The following is a 16,654-nucleotide window of genomic DNA, read 5'->3' as shown; positions in this document are numbered from 1 at the left end:
GCATTTAGTCCATTTACATTTAAGGTTAATATTGTTATGTGTGAACTTGATCCTGCCATTATGATATTAACTGGTTATATTGCTCGTTAGTTGATACAGTTTCTTCCTAGCCTCGATGGTCTTTACATTTTGGCATGTTTTTGCAATGGCTGGTACCGGTTGTTCCCTTCCATGTTTAGTGCTTCCTTCAGGGTCTCTTGTAAGGCAGGCCTAGTGGTGATTCTTGCTTTGAAAGCTTCCTCTCAGGGGTGTACTCCACCGTGTGAGGTGTGGGGTGTCAGTCTGCCCCTAGTGGGGGATGTCTCCCATTTAGGCTACTCAGGGGTCAGGGACCCACTTGAGCAGGCAGTCTGTCCCTTCTCAGATCTCAACCTCCATGTTGGGAGATCCACTGCTCTCTTCAAAGCTGTCAGACAGAGTCGTTTGCGTCTGCAGAGGTTTCTGCTGCTTTTGTTGTTGTTGTTGTTGTTGTTGTTTAGCTGTGCCCTGTCCCCAGAGGTGGAGTCTACAGAGACAGGCAGGCCTCCTTGAGCTGCTGTGAGCTCCACCCAGTTCCAGCTTCCCAGCGGCTTTGTTTACCTACTTAAGCCTCAGCAATGGGGGGCACCCCTCCCCCAGCCTCACTGCTGCCTTGCAGTTAGATCGCAGACTGCTGTGCTAGCAATGAGGGAGGCTCCCTGGACGTGGGACCCTCCCGGCCAGGTGTGGGATATAGTTCCCTGGTGTGCCCGTTTGCTAAGACCCTTGGTAAAGTGCAGAATTGGGATGGGAGTTACCCGATTTTCCAGGTGTTGTGTGTCTCAGTTCCCCTGGCTAGGAAAAGGGATTCCCTTCCCCCTTGCACTTCCCAGGTGAGGCCATGCCTTGCCCTGCTTCAGCTCTCGCTGGTCGGGCTACAGCTGCTGACCAGCACCGATTGTCCGGCAATCCCTAGTGAGATGAACCCAGTACCTCAGTTGAAAATGCAGAAATCACCTGTCTTCTGTGTCGCTCGCACTGGGACCTGGAGACTGGAGCTGTTCCTATTCGGCCATCTATGTACACATTTTTAACACAGTGGTATTTGTGTATCTAAACATAGAAAAGTTGCAGTAAAAATTCATTATAAAAGATAAAAAGTGGTCCACCTGTAAAGGGCATTTACCATAAATAGAGCTTGCAGGACTGCAGGACTAGAAGTTAGTTGCTCTGGGTGACTCAGTGAGTGAATGTGAAGGACTAGGACATTACTGTACACTACTGCAGAGTTTACTTACACTGTACACTTAGGCTACATTAAAATTAAAAAAGAGCTTTTTTTCTTCAGTAATAAATTAGCCTTAGCTTACTATAACATTTTTACTTTTATAAACTTTTAAATATTTTTTAAGTTTTTCATTCTTTGGAATAATATGTAACTTAAAACATACATTGTATAGCTGTACAAAAGTATTTTCTTTGTATTCTTATTCTGTAAGCCTTTCTCTCTCTCTCATATAATATATATGTATATATATATGTATATGGTTTTTTTTTTTTTTTTTTTTTTTTTTGAGATGGAGTCTAGTTCTGTCACCCAAGCTGGAGTGCAGTGGCACAATCGCAGCTCATTGCAACCTCTGCCTCCTGGGTTCAAGCAGTTCTCCTGCCTCAGCCTCCCGAGTAGCTGGGATTACAGGTGCCCGCCACCATGCCCAGCTAATTTTTCTTTTTTTTTTTTTTAGTAGAGACGGGTTTTCACTGTGTTGACCAGATTGGTCTCGAACTCCTGACCTCACGATCCACCCGCCTCGGCCTCCCAAAGTGCTGAGATTCCAGGTGTGAGCCACCGTGCCTGGTCCCTTTTTTCTATTTTTAATTTTTTTTTTTCTTTTTAAACTTTTGTTAAAAACTAAGACACAAACACACTTTAGCCTAGGCCCACACAGGGTCAAGATCATCACTATCACTGTCTTCCACCTCCACATTTGTCCCACTGAAAAGTCTTCAGGAGCAGTAATGCACTTGGAGCTGTCATCCGGTGATAACAATACCTTCTTCTGGAATACCTCCTGAAGGACCTGCCTAAGGATATTTTACAGTTAACTTTTTTATATTTATAAATAGGAGTACACCGTAAATAATGATTTTAAAATACAGTAAATAGATAAACCAGTAACATATTCATTATCATTATCAAGTATTATGTCCTATACATAATTGTACATGCTATACTTTTATACAGCTGGCTACTTAATAGGTTCGTTTACACCAGCATCCCTACAAACGAGTGAATAATGTGCTGCTCTATGATGTTACCACATCACTAGATGATGGGAATTTCTCAGCTCTATTATAATCTTATGGGACCACCATCATATATGCACATCATTATGTGGCACGTGACTCTAGTTACAAATTTAAGATTCAGTGTTTCAATAACTAGGATAATTAAAAGGGGAGTTTTATAATTGAAAGCTGAAAAATCATCAGTAAGATTTTTCGTATTTATTGCGTAAATATTCTAAGTGGGTTTTCTTAAAATATAAAACAGCATTACTTAGAATAGAAGCCTGGAGTGTCTTCTCACAGCAGGGCACAGATGGCAGATAGGTTTCAGGTCATGTGCCTTCTCAATTGATTATAACTGCTTGGAGTACTGTGTTGGAAAGTTTGCTGAGGGCCAGGCGCGGTGGCTAACACCTGTGATCCCAGCACTTTGGGAGGCCGAGGCAGGTGGATCACCTGAGGTCAGGAGTTCAAGACCAGCCTGGCCAACATGGCAAAACCCCTTCTCTACTAAAAATACAAAAACTTAGCCAGGTGCTGTGGCGAGTGCCTGTAATCCCAGCTACTCAGGAAGTTGAGGCAAGAGAATTGCTTGAACCTGGGAGGCGGAGATTACAGTGAGCTGAGGTCGCGCCATTGCATCCAGCCTGGGCAACAAAAGTGAAACTCCAACTCAGAAAAAAAAAAGGATGCTGAGGCCATGTGCAGCCTTACAGTAGGATATGTTGTTGATCTCTTCCAATTGATAATATATAGATACTGCTGCCTATCAAGCAGAATAATTTTTACAGTTTTCAGACAGAGCTAAATATTCCTATCTCCCATAATGATAAACAGGTATGGCAGTAAGGGGAATTTTTTTTAACTCTGTACCCCTCAGACCTAAGCATTGACATGCCAGAAGAATTTAGGACTTCCTGATCTCCATCCTCCTAGACTTGGGAAAACTTTATTTCCAAACACATAAACACTGTCCACCTCCAAGGAAACATATTCCAGAGACTTGAACCTCAAAAGTCAGTGTAAGCCAGATGTTGTGGTATGCACATGTAGTCCCGGCTATTCAAGAGACTGAGGCAGGAGGATCATTTGAAATCAGGAGTTTGAGACTATAGTAAACCTAAATTGCACCTGTGAATAGGCACTGCACTCCAGCCTGGGCAACGTAGTGAGACCGTGTCTCAAAAAAAATAAAAAGGATTCCATATGATCCTTTTGACTTCTAGCCTAGCTATGTCCATGATGAGGGCAAAATTCTTAATCTATTCAAAGATCTGTATCCTGACCCAAGACATGACATAGCACATTGTGTGAAGCATTGAAACCATTTAGGTTTTCTGTAATATGCTGAGTTGTGTTGAACTGAAATGCTGGAGTTGGAAAAACCCTAAAAATAGCAAACTATTTCACAAAATTTTTCAGAAATAACTGCAGGAGCTTTTGAAAATCAAAGATTCGGCCGGGCGCGGTGGCTCAAGCCTGTAATCCCAGCACTTTGGGAGGCCGAGACGGGCGGATCACGAGGTCAGGAGATCGAGACCATCCTGGCTAACCCGGTGAAACCCCGTCTCTAGTAAAAAAATACAAAAAACTAGCCGGGCGAGGTGGCGGGCGCCTGTAGTCCCAGCTACTCGGGAGGCTGAGGCAGGAGAATGGCGTAAACCCGGGAGGCGGAGCTTGCAGTGAGCCGAGATCCGGCCACTGCACTCCAGGCTGGGCCACAGAGCGAGACTCCGTCTCAAAAAAAAAAAAAAAAGAAAATCAAAGATTCTTGGGTCTCATCCCAGGCCTGTTGAATCAGAATCTTCAGGAGAATAAGGCATTTTTCCAGTGTTCTGCCAAGATGTGTATACAAGGCTGGGCACAGTGGCTCATGCCTGTAATCCCAGCACTTTGAGGCTGAGGCAGGAAGATTGCTTGAGCCCAGGAGTTCGAGACCAACCTGGCCAACATGGTGAAACCCCATCTCTACTAAAAATACAAAAATTAGCCAGGTATGGTGGCTCATGGTTGTAATCCTAGCTCCTCAGGAGTCTGAGGCATGAGAACTGCTTGGACCTGTGAGGTGGAGGCTACAGCGAGCCAAAAATCATACCACAGCACTCCAGCCTGGGTGACAGAGCAAGACTCTGTCTCCAAAAAAAAAAAAAAAAGTGTATACTACCATCCTGGCCTTAGTTGGCTGACCAGTACTCAAATCGAGAAAATCACAAATATAGTTCAGACCGCTTGTTTGACAGAAGGGATTGAGGCCTGGAGCACAGTTGTGACTTTCATATTGGCCTATTGTTGGTTAATGACAGGACAGCCATTATAACCACAGCTTTTTCACTGCCCCCCACTTTCTGTCTTTCCTTTCCATACAAAATGTGTCTGACAGAACCTTCTCAGAGGGCTTGCACTTTGCCTCATTGACTGGGGAAATACAAAGGAGCTCCAAAACTACACTCTGAAATATGTGCCAGATTTGGGTTGGAAGGATTAACTTCCCTTGCTTTTGCCCAGTTGTTAAGTGTCTTGCTGTGTTTTTCAGTTGGTAAGTCACATAGAAGAGATGCTCCAGACAGCCTACAACAAGCTCCACACATGGCAGTCACGGCGTCTGATGAAGAAAACGTGAGGTGGCCATAATGCTCACAGGTTTTGTGAGATTGAGAGAACTATGACCTGCAGCAACTCTGGAAACCTGGCCTGACAGACAAGCAGATGACCTCACAGGAGTGATAAGAAACATCTGCTTCACGCCAACTCCCAGAGCTGATGCTATTGTACTTGCACATTGGGGACTGAAAGGAAAGAAGGGACTAAATGCTGGGGAGGTAAATTAAGGCAGAACCAAATGAGCTACGTTGCAAATATATATATATACACACACGCACATATATATGTACCTGTGTATGTACATATATATATTTTAAAAGACTGTTTACTGCAGTTACTCAGGAACTGCTTTTGATTGACATTAAGCTGCTTTCAGAAATTAAAAAAAAAAAACTTTTTAAAGGGTGCATTGATAAAATCGAGGTTTTTTGGTTGTCGTTTTTTTCCGTGTAAATTTTTTTCCTAAGTTTATGACACAGGGTAGACCTTAAGTATTCCTCCTCCATCCTTCATCCTCCACCCTCCATTGGATCCTCAAGTTTTAATTAATTCCATTATACCTTACATCAGCAAGTTAAAAAGAGTACTTTAAAATAAAGCAAAGGGAGACTGTTGCTCAACCATCAGGAAACAGTTGTCAGAAGACATCATTGGTCCTGTGTTTCCTACGGAAATAAGAAACAATAAATATTGCACTGAATGTTTGTGGTTTGGAGTCCCTGAATAATAAAGAGGGAACATACTTGCAGAAAGTTGCATAGGGTTTTTTAATGCAGAATTTTGTCAGAAGACAATAGCGCTGCATGTTTTTCTTTGAGTGCAAATGTACATTGCTAAGATTTTTTTTAAGATGGCATGTGCTTTGAAAAGAGGATATTGCATTTTTAAGAGTTTAAAAATCTTATGAGTGAGAAATATAAAAAAAATATTATTTTCACCTCTTTAGAAGAAATAAAAGATGTTTCTCCTATCTCCTTTTCTCTAGTATTTGACTGTTACTGTCCTTGGCGAATCGATAATCATTGCATAGTGACTGAAAAGCCTAAGTGCAAAAAAAAAAAAAAAAAAAGTTCTTGTTTCTGGAATTCGTGCCATATTTTGTTCCTGATGGGATCAACTTACTGTTTAAGACTTCAGATGTCCTGTATTAAAAATTACACAAAAAAGTAAAACTTTTTATACTTACTCTTTTAACTCAAACACATCTCTGGTTTCTCATTATGTGTGAATTTCCTTGGGTGGGCTGCCTGGAACTGTTCATTTTATTTTAGGCCATGTTACAAACTGGTTATCCTTCATATAATGACTGTTAAGGTCAGAACCTAAGCCAGGCAAAGTAGCACATGCCTGTAGTTCCAGCTACTCGGGAGGCTGAGGTAGGAGGATCACTTGAGCCCAGAAGTTCAAAAGTCCAGACTAGGCAACATAGTGAGACTTCATCTCTATTTTTACAGAAAAAAAAAATTTATCAAGACCTTGAACTGGTAAAGGGAAAGAGGCCACATCATTTCCTGCCTTCAGTCTTCCCATTTCTCTTTCAGATCAGTATAGTAATGGTATAATCCCTTAAAATTTACACTTTCACAAAGTACTTTCAAATGTGTTACTGCCACAATGGGGCAAATAGAAAAATGATTGAAATTTAAAAAATACGGCTATTGGGAAAGACAGACATAAGAAACAGAATGTTCTGTTGAGTGCTGTGTTAAAAATTAAGTTGTAGGCCGGGCGCGGTGGCTCAAGCCTGTAATCCCAGCACTTTGGGAGGCTGAGACGGGCGGATCACGAGGTCAGGAGTTCGAGACCATCCTGGCTAACACGGTGAAACCCCGTCTCTACTAAAAAAAATACAAAAAACTAGCCGGGCGAGGTGGCGGGCGCCTGTAGTCCCGGCTACTCGGGAGGCTGAGGCAGGAGAATGGTGTAAAAACCCGGGAGGCAGAGCTTGCAGTGAGCTGAGATCCGGCCACTGCACTCCAGCCTGGGCGACACAGCGAGACTCCGTCTCAAAAAAAAAAAAAAAAAAAAAAAAAAAAAAATTAAGTTGTAAGCTGGGCATGGTGAGTCACACCTGTAATCCCAGCATTTTGGGAAGCCAAGGCAGGAGGATCACTTGAGCTCAGGAATTCAAGACCAGCCTGGGCAACATAGCAAAGCCTCATCTCTATTAAGAGTAAAAAAAAAAAAAAAAAAAAAAAAAAAAAACAAAAATTAGCTGGGCGTGGTGGTATGTAGTTCCAGCTGCTCCAGAGGCTGAGGCGGGAAGATTGCATGAGCCCAGAAAATTGAGACTGCAATGACCTATGATCACACCACTGCACTACAGCCTGGACAGTAAGACAAAGCCCTGTCGGCCGGGCGCGGTGGCTCAAGCCTGTAATCCCAGCACTTTGGGAGGCCGAGACGGGCGGATCACGAGGTCAGGAGATCGAGACCATCCTGGCTAATACGGTGAAACCCCGTCTCTACTAAAAAATACAAAAAACCAGCCGGGCGAAGTGGCGGGTGCCTGTAGTCCCAGCTACACGGGAGGCTGAGGCAGGAGAATGGCGTGAACCCGAGAGGAGGAGCTTGCAGTGAGCTGAGATCCGGCCACTGCACTCCAGCCTGGGTGACAGAGCAAGACTCCGTCTCAAAAAAAAAAAAAAAAGACTCCCATCTCAAAAAAAAAAATACAAACCCCTGTCTTTTTTTTTTTTTTTTTTTTTTTTTTTTTTTTTTTGAGACGGAGTCTTGCTCTGTAGCCCGGGCTGGAGTGCAGTGGCCGGATCTCAGCTCCCTGCAAGCTCCGCCTCCCGGGTTTACGCCATTCTCCTGCCTCAGCCTCCGGAGTAGCTGGGACTACAGGCGCCCGCCACCTCTCCCGGCTAGTTTTTTGTATTTTTAGTAGAGACGGGGTTTCACCGTGTTAGCCAGGATGGTCTCGATCTCCTGACCTCGTGATCCGCCCGTCTCGGCCTCCCAAAGTGCTGGGAAAACCCCTGTCTTAAAAAAAAAAAAAAAAAAAAAATACATACGAAATCTGACGGAAGAAAATACAATTTTGGGAAATTGGGATAGACTTCATTTAAACGAGCATTTTAGCTAAGCCTTGAAGGTTGAGTAAGATTTTGTGAAGTAGAGAAGAAAGTCATCTCTTCTAGACTGAGGGAAGAGCATGATGGTGTGAAGGTTTGAAAGACTGAAATATGTTAGGAGAACAGGAAAAATGTGTTAGATTGGAGAGTTGGGAGTGACAAGTAAAGCTCAGAAAACCATTTTAATTCAGCTTGTGAATGGCCTTGTATGCTAAAGTAAAATACTCAGACCTTACCTATTAGGCATGGGAGACTTGAGAGAAAATTCTAAGCAAGTTGCTTTTATGGGGGGGTTTTCTGGTGGGGGCGGGTTAGGCAGGGGTTAAATAACTTGGCAATTAGAACAGACTTAGAAGACTTTTGGAATAAACCACACAGGAAACGGTCTACATTAAAATGAAGTCCTAGTAAATAGAAAGGGCCTGAGTAAAGGCATTCCTACGTGTATGTGACCATTTCACACGGAGTGAAGGAATCAAGCAAGGGTGATTTCACCGGAGATAGCTGTGAATTTCATGTCTAGCTTGCACTTGAAATATTTGAGCCGTGGATTCCTTTAACGATGAACTTCAGCAGCTGTATAGGCCTTTTATGGCCCTTCACCTCATTGTGGAAAACAATAGCACCACTAATGACTGAAGGCTGCTGTAAACCAGCACTGTGCCAAACACTTTTTCTGCTGTATCTCACTTCATTCCCACAACTGAAGAAGCAAGTAGATACTATGAGATTTTGTACAAATTAGAAATGGTTTAGAGGTTAAGTAATTTACCCAAATTCACACAGCTAGTAAGTGTCAGAGCTAGGATTTACCCTGAACTGCTAAGGCTTGTCTAGTCTGGAGAAGGGATGAGATGTCTGTGAAGTTGCAAGTTTTCATTCCGCAGCCCAGGCTTCCATTGCCTAGTTTTTCCTTTGATTTCTTTGTCATTCCTGCCCGACTCTGTTCTGTGCTTTACTTGTAGCAAATCACATTATGGGGTTAGTCTGCCTAGTAGGCCCAGAGGGCTACAAAATGTAATAATGTAACAAAAGCATGTCCTGCCTTAGGAGAATGAGTCTTTTCTGGAAAGAAAGTCAGTAGTGGCCAGGAGCAGTGGCTCACGCCTGTAATCCCAGCACTTTGGGAGGCCGAGGCAGGTGGATTACCTGAGGTCAGGAATTTGAGACTGGCCTGCCCAACAGCCTGCCCAACAGGGCGAAACCCCATCTCTAAAAAATACAAAAAGTTAGCTGGGCGTGGTGGCAGGTGCCTGTAATCCCAGCTACTCAGGAGGCTGGGGCAGGAGAATTGCTTGAACCCAGGAGGCGGAGGCTGTGGTGAGCTGAGATGGAGCCACTGCACTCCAGCCTGGGCAACAAGAGCGAAACAACATCTCAAAAAAAAAAAAAACAAAAGTCAGTAGTGTTAGTCTGCTTTAGACATATTACCAAGTGGGTGAGGTACCTTGTAAAGTCCACTTCAGGATGGAAAACCAAAGAATGTTTTAACATCTGTAACTAGAAAGGTAACCCCACTCATCCAGCCTGAGAGTTTAATCCAGAAAGTGATTTCCTGTTGCATATACCATCTCTCTAGAGCTGACAGTGTCTGGAATGGGAAGCTGTGTGTTTCAAACTTAGGTTTGCTGTCTCCAGTGTCAAGACTTGCATGGGATTCCTTAGGATTACCTCTGCCCTTTCCCGATTTAGCTCCTTCAAGACTCAGCTGTTCCAGTTCTTGAGGCCAGGGGCGTCTTAGTTATTTTCAGCTGTTAAAATGTCCAGAACTGGAGTATTGCCTGGAACCTGATTCAAGAGTGATCAGCCTGAGTTAATAGTCCATCTCCTTGTTTGGGTGTATATTAAAGTCACAGAAGAGACTGGAAATCTTGTCATCTCATGGCTTTCAAACTGTGTAAATGCAGAACCCGGTTTTCATAATCTTTTACAGCATCCCTAATACATAAGACAAAATGGAATTATGCCTGTTGAGGTGGAACCAGAGATCCAGCTCCTTCCCCCACCCCACCCCAACAAACTACAACAACATGAAAAATCCATACCCTCTGGCCACTGGCAACCTGCTGTGTTTGCTGGGATGCCTGATAGGAAGAGTAGGGTGAAGTTGAAGTGTAAGATGAGTAAGAATTTATCTGTGGATAGAAACAGCAAGATGGTAGACTTAAGCCCAACTATCAACAGTTACATTAAATGTAAGCAGATGGAACACTTGGATTAAGAAACAAGACTGAACTTATGCTAGTTATAGTCACAGAAATGTCTATACTTACCTCAGTGGACTTGCCTTTCCATCAGATGTCAAATCAGTTCCCTAGGTGTTAGAGTTCAAAGGCCTTTATTACTCAAATTGATTTATCTGGTCCTGTCAGATAAGTAGTGAACAGCGCAGTGAAAAGGGAAGACACATTATTATTGCCCATTAATGTTCATTTAAAAAATTGTAGGCTGGCACAGTGGCTCATGCCTGTAATCCCAGCGTTTTGGAAGGCTGAGGCAGGAGGATCGCTTCAAGTCAGGAGTTCAAGACCAGCCCGGGCAACATTGTGAGACCCCCCCCCACCCTGCCCCCACATCTCTACAAAAAAAATTAGCCAAGTGTGATGGTACTCACCTATAGTCCTAGCTACTCAGGAAGCTGAGGCAGAAGGATCACTCAAGGTTCAGTGAGCTACAGGCCGGGCACTGTGGCTCATGCCTGTAATCCCAGCACTTTGAGAGGCCAAGACAGGCAGATCATATGAGGTCAGGAGTTCAAGACCAGCCTAGTCAACATGGTGAAACCCTGTCTCTACCAAAAAATACAAAAATTAGCCAGGCATGGTGGTGGGCGCCTGTAATCTCAGCTACTAGGGAGACTGAGGCAGGAAAATCACTTGAACCCAGGAGCCAGAGGTTGCAGTGAGATCATGCCACTGCACTCCAGACTGGACAACATAGCGAGACTCCATCTCAAAAAAAAAAAAAAGGTTCAGTGAGCTGTGATTGCACCACTGAACTCCATCCTGAGTGGAGTTACATAGTTTACATAGTTACATATATATATATGTGCGATATATATATATGCTATATATATGTGCTATATATATATAGTGAAAGCCTAATTCATGGGCTTTTTTTTTTTTTCCTGAGTTTTGAATAGTACTGAAGTATATAAAATAGAAAGTGTCTCTGTACCCTTACTTCCAAGTCTTTCCTGAGGTAATGGTCAGTGCATCTTCTTCTGGACATTTGTCTATGCACTTAAATTCTTTTCTAACCTGCAACCTGAGATTTTTCTAACAAAGATACCTATGCACCTGAACATGCCCTTTAAGATAATCCTTTTAGCTAGGCATGGTGGAATGCACCTGTAGTCAGGAGGTAGGCCGGAGAATCACTTGAGCCCAGGAGTTTGAGGTTGCAGCGAGCTATGATCATGCCACTGCACTCCAGCCCGGATGACAGCTAGACCCTGCCTCTTAATTTTTTTTTTTAATTTTTAAATGTTAGAAAATGACCAGGCATGGCGGCTCACACCTGTAATCCCAGGACTTTGGGAGGCCAAGGTGGGTGGATCCCTTGAGCCCAGGAGTTTGAAACCAGGTTGGGCAACATGGTGAAACCCTCTCTATACAAAAAAATACAAAAAAAAAAAAAAAAAAATTAGCCTGGCATGGTGGCATGTGCCTGTGGTCCCAGCTACTTAGGAGACAGGAGATTGAGATGGGAAGATAGTTTGAGCCTGGGAGGTTCAGACCACAATGAGCTGTGTTCACACCACTGCTCTCCAGCCTGGGCGACAGAGCAAGACCCTGTCTCTAAATAAATAAATGAATAAAAAGATAATCCTTAACAAAGGGGCCCATATCCTTAGAGAAGAATCCATTAGTGGTCCTATTTCTGCAAGCCAAATTCTTGTAAATTTTGGTCCTACCCATTTCTATCTGTTTTTGACACATGGTTATTCTTTTCTTTTTTTCTTTTTCTTTTTTTTTTTTTTTTTTTTTTTTTTTGAGATGGAGTCTTGCTCTGTCGTCCAGGCTGGAATGCAGTGGCACCATCTCGGCTCACTGCAACCTCTGCCTCCTGGGTTCAAGCGATTCTCATGCTTCAGCCTCCCGAGTAGCTGGGATTACAGGCACTCACCACCATGCCTGGCTACTAATTTTTGTATTTTTAGTGGAGATGGGTTTTGCCATGTTGGCCAGGCTGGTCTTGAACTTCTGACCCCAAGTGATCCGCCTGCTTCAGCCTCCCAAAGTGCTGGGATTACAGGCATGAGCCACCGTGCCCAGCCACCTGGTTATTCTTGAGAACAGGTTATATACCCGTGCCGAATACACATCCTTGAGACTTCACATATATCAACCAGATGCTTATTGCCCTTGAACATTTGGACCTACAGAATAAGGAATAGAGAGTAAGTCAGGTGTTCTGATGGCCCCTCCACAGGATTTATCCACATCTCTGCATCAGTATACACATGGTATAGCATGTGTCTGTTGGATGCTATACTTTGGTCCTAGGCTGTTTGGGTTCGAATCTCACCTGTCTAAAACACTAGCTGTGAACCATTTGCTTAATCTGTGCCTTCATTTCTCCATCTACAAAATAGGTCTAGTAGTAGCATTTAACAGACAGTGTTGTTGTGAGGATAGCTGAGATGTCTATAAGCCACTTAGAGCAGAGTCCAGCACACCTTGAGTGCTCTGCAAGTATTTGCTGTAATGAATGTTGATAAGGTTTCCCAAGTCACGCAGTGAAAGACTGCAGGTCCTTCTTGATTTTACTGTTTAACCTTAGAAACCTAAATGGAGGAAAATTCCCTCAAAGAAAAGTGCTTTCTTCTGTGCTTTCATTTTTCCCCCAAAACCTGTACACATTTGATTTTCTTAGATCATCTTTACTAGATTGATTAGTAGACACTTTTTTGTAGTGACCTGCATTCTCCAAATTATGAGGTCTTTTGTTTTTCTTTTGGAGACAGGGTCTCACACTGTCACCCAGGCTGTAGTGCAGCCACATGATCGTAGTTCACTGCAGCCTCAAACTCCTGGGCTCGAGTGATCCTCCCAGCTCAGCCTCTTGAGTAGCTACGACTACAAGCTCGTACCACCATGCCTGGTTAATTTTTTAAATTTTTTTTCATAGAGATGGGGTCTCACCATGTTGACCAGGCTGAACTTGAACTCCTGGGCTCAAGCAGTCCTCCTGCCTCAGCCTCTCAAAGTGCTGGGATTACAGGTATGAGCCACTGCACCCGGCTTAAAATTTTTTCTTTAAGTAGAAGTTGGGATCAAACTTGAGTTATAAGAAAAAGCTATTGAGAGTATGCTGAGTTAGCAGGAGAGCAACCTTGAAACTTGATTCAATAGGTGTGAAGGGTTTATCTTCAAAATAAGGTCACTAACAGGTTTCAGTTAGTATGTCCTAAATATGGTGGTTAGGCATTATAACAGTTACATACACAATTATAACTTAGATAAGAAGGAATTTCCTCAAAAAATACATCAGTGATCCATTTTCTTTGTTAGATGAATAGATTAAGAAAAGTCTAACTTATATGATAAAGCACTCAAGATCTATAGGTAAGCTGCCTGGGTTCCAATTCCAGCCCTGGCTAGCTGTGTGATTACTTAATCTCTCCATGCTTCAGTTTTTCTTTCTCTTTCTTTCTTCTTTTCTTTTTTTTTTCTTTCTTCTTTTCTTTCTTTCTTTCTTTTTTTTTTTTTAGAGACTAGGTCTCACTCTGTGGCCCAGGAGTGCAGTGGCACAATCACAGCACTGCAGCCTCCGCCTCCCGGACTCAAACAATCCTCCCACCTCAGCCTCTGGAGTAGCTAGGACTACAGGCGCATGCCACCTTACCTGGCTAATTTTTGTATTTTTCATAGAGACGAGGTCTTGCCATGTTGCCCAGACTAGTCTTGGACTCCCGGGCTCAAGCATTTGGCCTGCCTCGGGCTCCCAAAGTGCTGGGATTACAGGCAGGAGCCACTGCACCCTCTTTCTTTCTCCGTCTCTCTCTCTCCCCTGCCACCCCTTCCTCCGACTTTAGTTTCTTAATTTGTAACATGAGCATAATAGTAGTACTTACAGATTTACCTTGAAGGTTAAATGAGCTAATATAGAATAGTGCCTGGCTCAAAATGACCATTCAATAAATATTCTTTCCCTGTCTCAAAAAAAAAAAAAACAATGTATCGAGTGCTGGTTATGTGGGGCTCAGGTGGGCAGGGATGATGGCAAAGGAGAGGGCACTCAGAATGAAGGAACTCCCTAGTTGGAAGGTTGGAGGTAAGAGAGTACATGGCACATTTGGGGAATGTGGTGAGTAGCCCTGGGACTGGTATATAGGAAGCATGAAGGAAAATAGATAAAACCAGAGAGGGGATGTGAGCACTGGATCACAGGGGTCCGGCTGTACCTTTCCAAAGAGTTTGGATTTTATTCTGGAGGCAATGAGGGGCTGCCGAACGCTCTCGAGGAGGAGTATAACAAATACAGGATGAAGGAATGACTCAGCGCTGTGTTTTGGATGGACACCATCCTGTGACCGGGGCCATTTTAGGAAAATCTTACAGTGGGTGCTGAGCAGCATCTATTCTCTGAGGCCAGCTTGTCTCTTGGTCAGACCCCTCTTTATGGGATTTTCCCTGTGACATTTTGATACAAACATAAAATGTATAATGATCAAATCTGGGGAACTGGAATATCCATCATCTCAAATATTTATGATTTCTTTGTGTTGGGCACATTCTGAATTTTCTAGCTATTTTGAAATATACAGTAAGTTATTAATTATAGTCACCCTAGTCACCCTATCTAACTGTATTTTTGTATCCATTAACCAATCCCTCTTCATCCTTTCTCCCTGCCATCCTTCCCAGCTTGTGGTAGCCACCATTCTATTCACTGCCTCCATAAAACCAGATTGTTTAGTTCCCACATGAGTGAGAACATGCGATGCTTGCCTTTCTGTGCCAGTTTATTTCACTTAATGACCTCCAGTTCCATCCGCGCTGCTGCAGATGACAGGATTTCATTCTGAAATAGCTGAATAGTATTTCATTGGGCATATATAGCACTTTTTTTTAATTATTTTTATTTTTTTTTTGAGACAGGGTCTTGCTCTGGATTGCAGAGGTGACATCACAGTTCACTGCAGCCTGGACCTCCCGAGGTCAGGTACTTACAGATTTACCGTGAAGGTTAAATGAGCTAATACAGAATAGTGCCTGGCTCAAAATGACCATTCAATAAGTGTTCTTTCTTTCTTTCTTTCTTTTTTCTGAGAATAAATGTCCTTTCTATCATTTATTCCTATCACTGTCATACATCACTTAACAATGAGGATATGTTCTGATAAATGCATCATTAGATGAGTTCATTACTGTATGAACATCACAGACTATACTTATACAAAGCATTCCTCCCACCTCGGCCTCCCAACATGTTGTAAGCTATACCTCCTGGATGGTATAGCCTACAAAACATAGAGGCTATGTGGTACAGCCTATTGATTCGAGGCTATACACCTGTACAGCATGTTACTATACAGAATAGTGTGAGGAAATAGTAACACAAGAGTAAGTATTTGTGTATCTAAATGTATGAAAGATACAGTAAAAGTATGGTACAGTATTATAGCCTTATGAGACTACCATTGTATATACAGTCCATTGTTGACCAATACATTGTGGGGTTCATGACTCTACTTACCATTACCAGGCTTCAGTTCAAAGCATATTAACTTAGGGCCAAGCGCAGTGGCTCACACCTGTAATCCCAGCACTTTGGGAGGCCAAGGCGGGCAGATCACGAGGTCAGGAGACCAAGACCATCCTGGCTTACACGGTGAAATCCCGTCTCTACTAAAAATACAACAACAACAAAAAAAAATTAGCAGGGCATGGTGGTGGGCGCCTGTAGTCCCAGCTACTCGGGAGGCTGAGGTAGGAGAATGGCGTGAACCCAGGAGGTGGAGCTTGCAGTGAGCCAGGATCGTGCCACTGCATTCCAGTTTGGGTGACAGAGCAAGAGAAAAAAAAAAGCTTGTTGACTTAGGCTGCCCTATAACAACATTGGTAAAAAGCTGAGGTAGAGATCAAGGGAAAGAAACTCTTATTAGATAGTTTACTACTATCTACTATCTATTAGATCTATTTGCCAAATATTTGCTATGCTATATAACCATTCTTATTTCATCCTCAAGATTCATTCAATAATTATTAAGCTACTGTGCATCAGTCTACAGCCTTCTACTTATAAAGCCAAAAATTGACTGGGCACAATGGCTCGCACCTGTAATCTCGGCACTTTGGGAGGACAAGGCAGGCGGATCACCTGAGGTCAGGAGTTCAGGACCAGCCTAGCCAACATAGTGAAAACCCATCTCTACTAAAAATACAAAAATTAGCTGGGCATGATGGCTTATGCCTGTAATCCTAGCTACTCAGGAGGCTGATGCAGGAGAATTGCTTGAACCTGGGAGGCAGACATCGCAGTGAACCGAGATCGTGCCACTGCACTCCAGCCTGGGCAACAGAGCAAGACTCCATCTCAAAAATAGATAAATAAAAGTCTCAATTTATTGGTCAGGTGTGGTGGCTTTATGCCTGTAATCCCAGCACTTTGGGAGGCCAAGGCAGGCAGATCACTTGAAACCAGGAGTTTGAGACCAACCTGGGCAATATGGGGAGACCTCATCTCTACAAAAAATAAAAATTAGCCAGGTGTGTTGGTAC

The 16,654-nt window shown here is 43.2% G+C and overlaps 1 protein-coding gene across 2 annotated transcripts in view; it reads left to right on the top strand.

Moving 5' to 3' along the window:
* Positions 1 to 6,048, top strand: part of GTF2H1 (general transcription factor IIH subunit 1) — a 50,392-nt gene extending 44,344 nt beyond the window's left edge. For both annotated transcript variants that reach the window (XM_015114687.3, XM_015114688.3), the window contains one exon: positions 4,781 to 6,048. In XM_015114687.3, coding sequence (XP_014970173.1) covers positions 4,781 to 4,867 — 87 coding nt within the window. In that variant the 3' untranslated portion in view covers positions 4,868 to 6,048. The remainder of the gene's footprint in view (positions 1 to 4,780) is intronic.
* The last annotated feature ends 10,606 nt before the right edge of the window (positions 6,049 to 16,654 follow it).

The sequence above is a fragment of the Macaca mulatta genome, chromosome 14, assembly GCF_049350105.2.
Source record: "Macaca mulatta isolate MMU2019108-1 chromosome 14, T2T-MMU8v2.0, whole genome shotgun sequence".
NCBI lineage: Eukaryota > Metazoa > Chordata > Mammalia > Primates > Cercopithecidae > Macaca > Macaca mulatta.
Note: the sequence above shows the minus strand (reverse complement) of the source record. Positions and strands in the feature narration are given on the sequence as shown.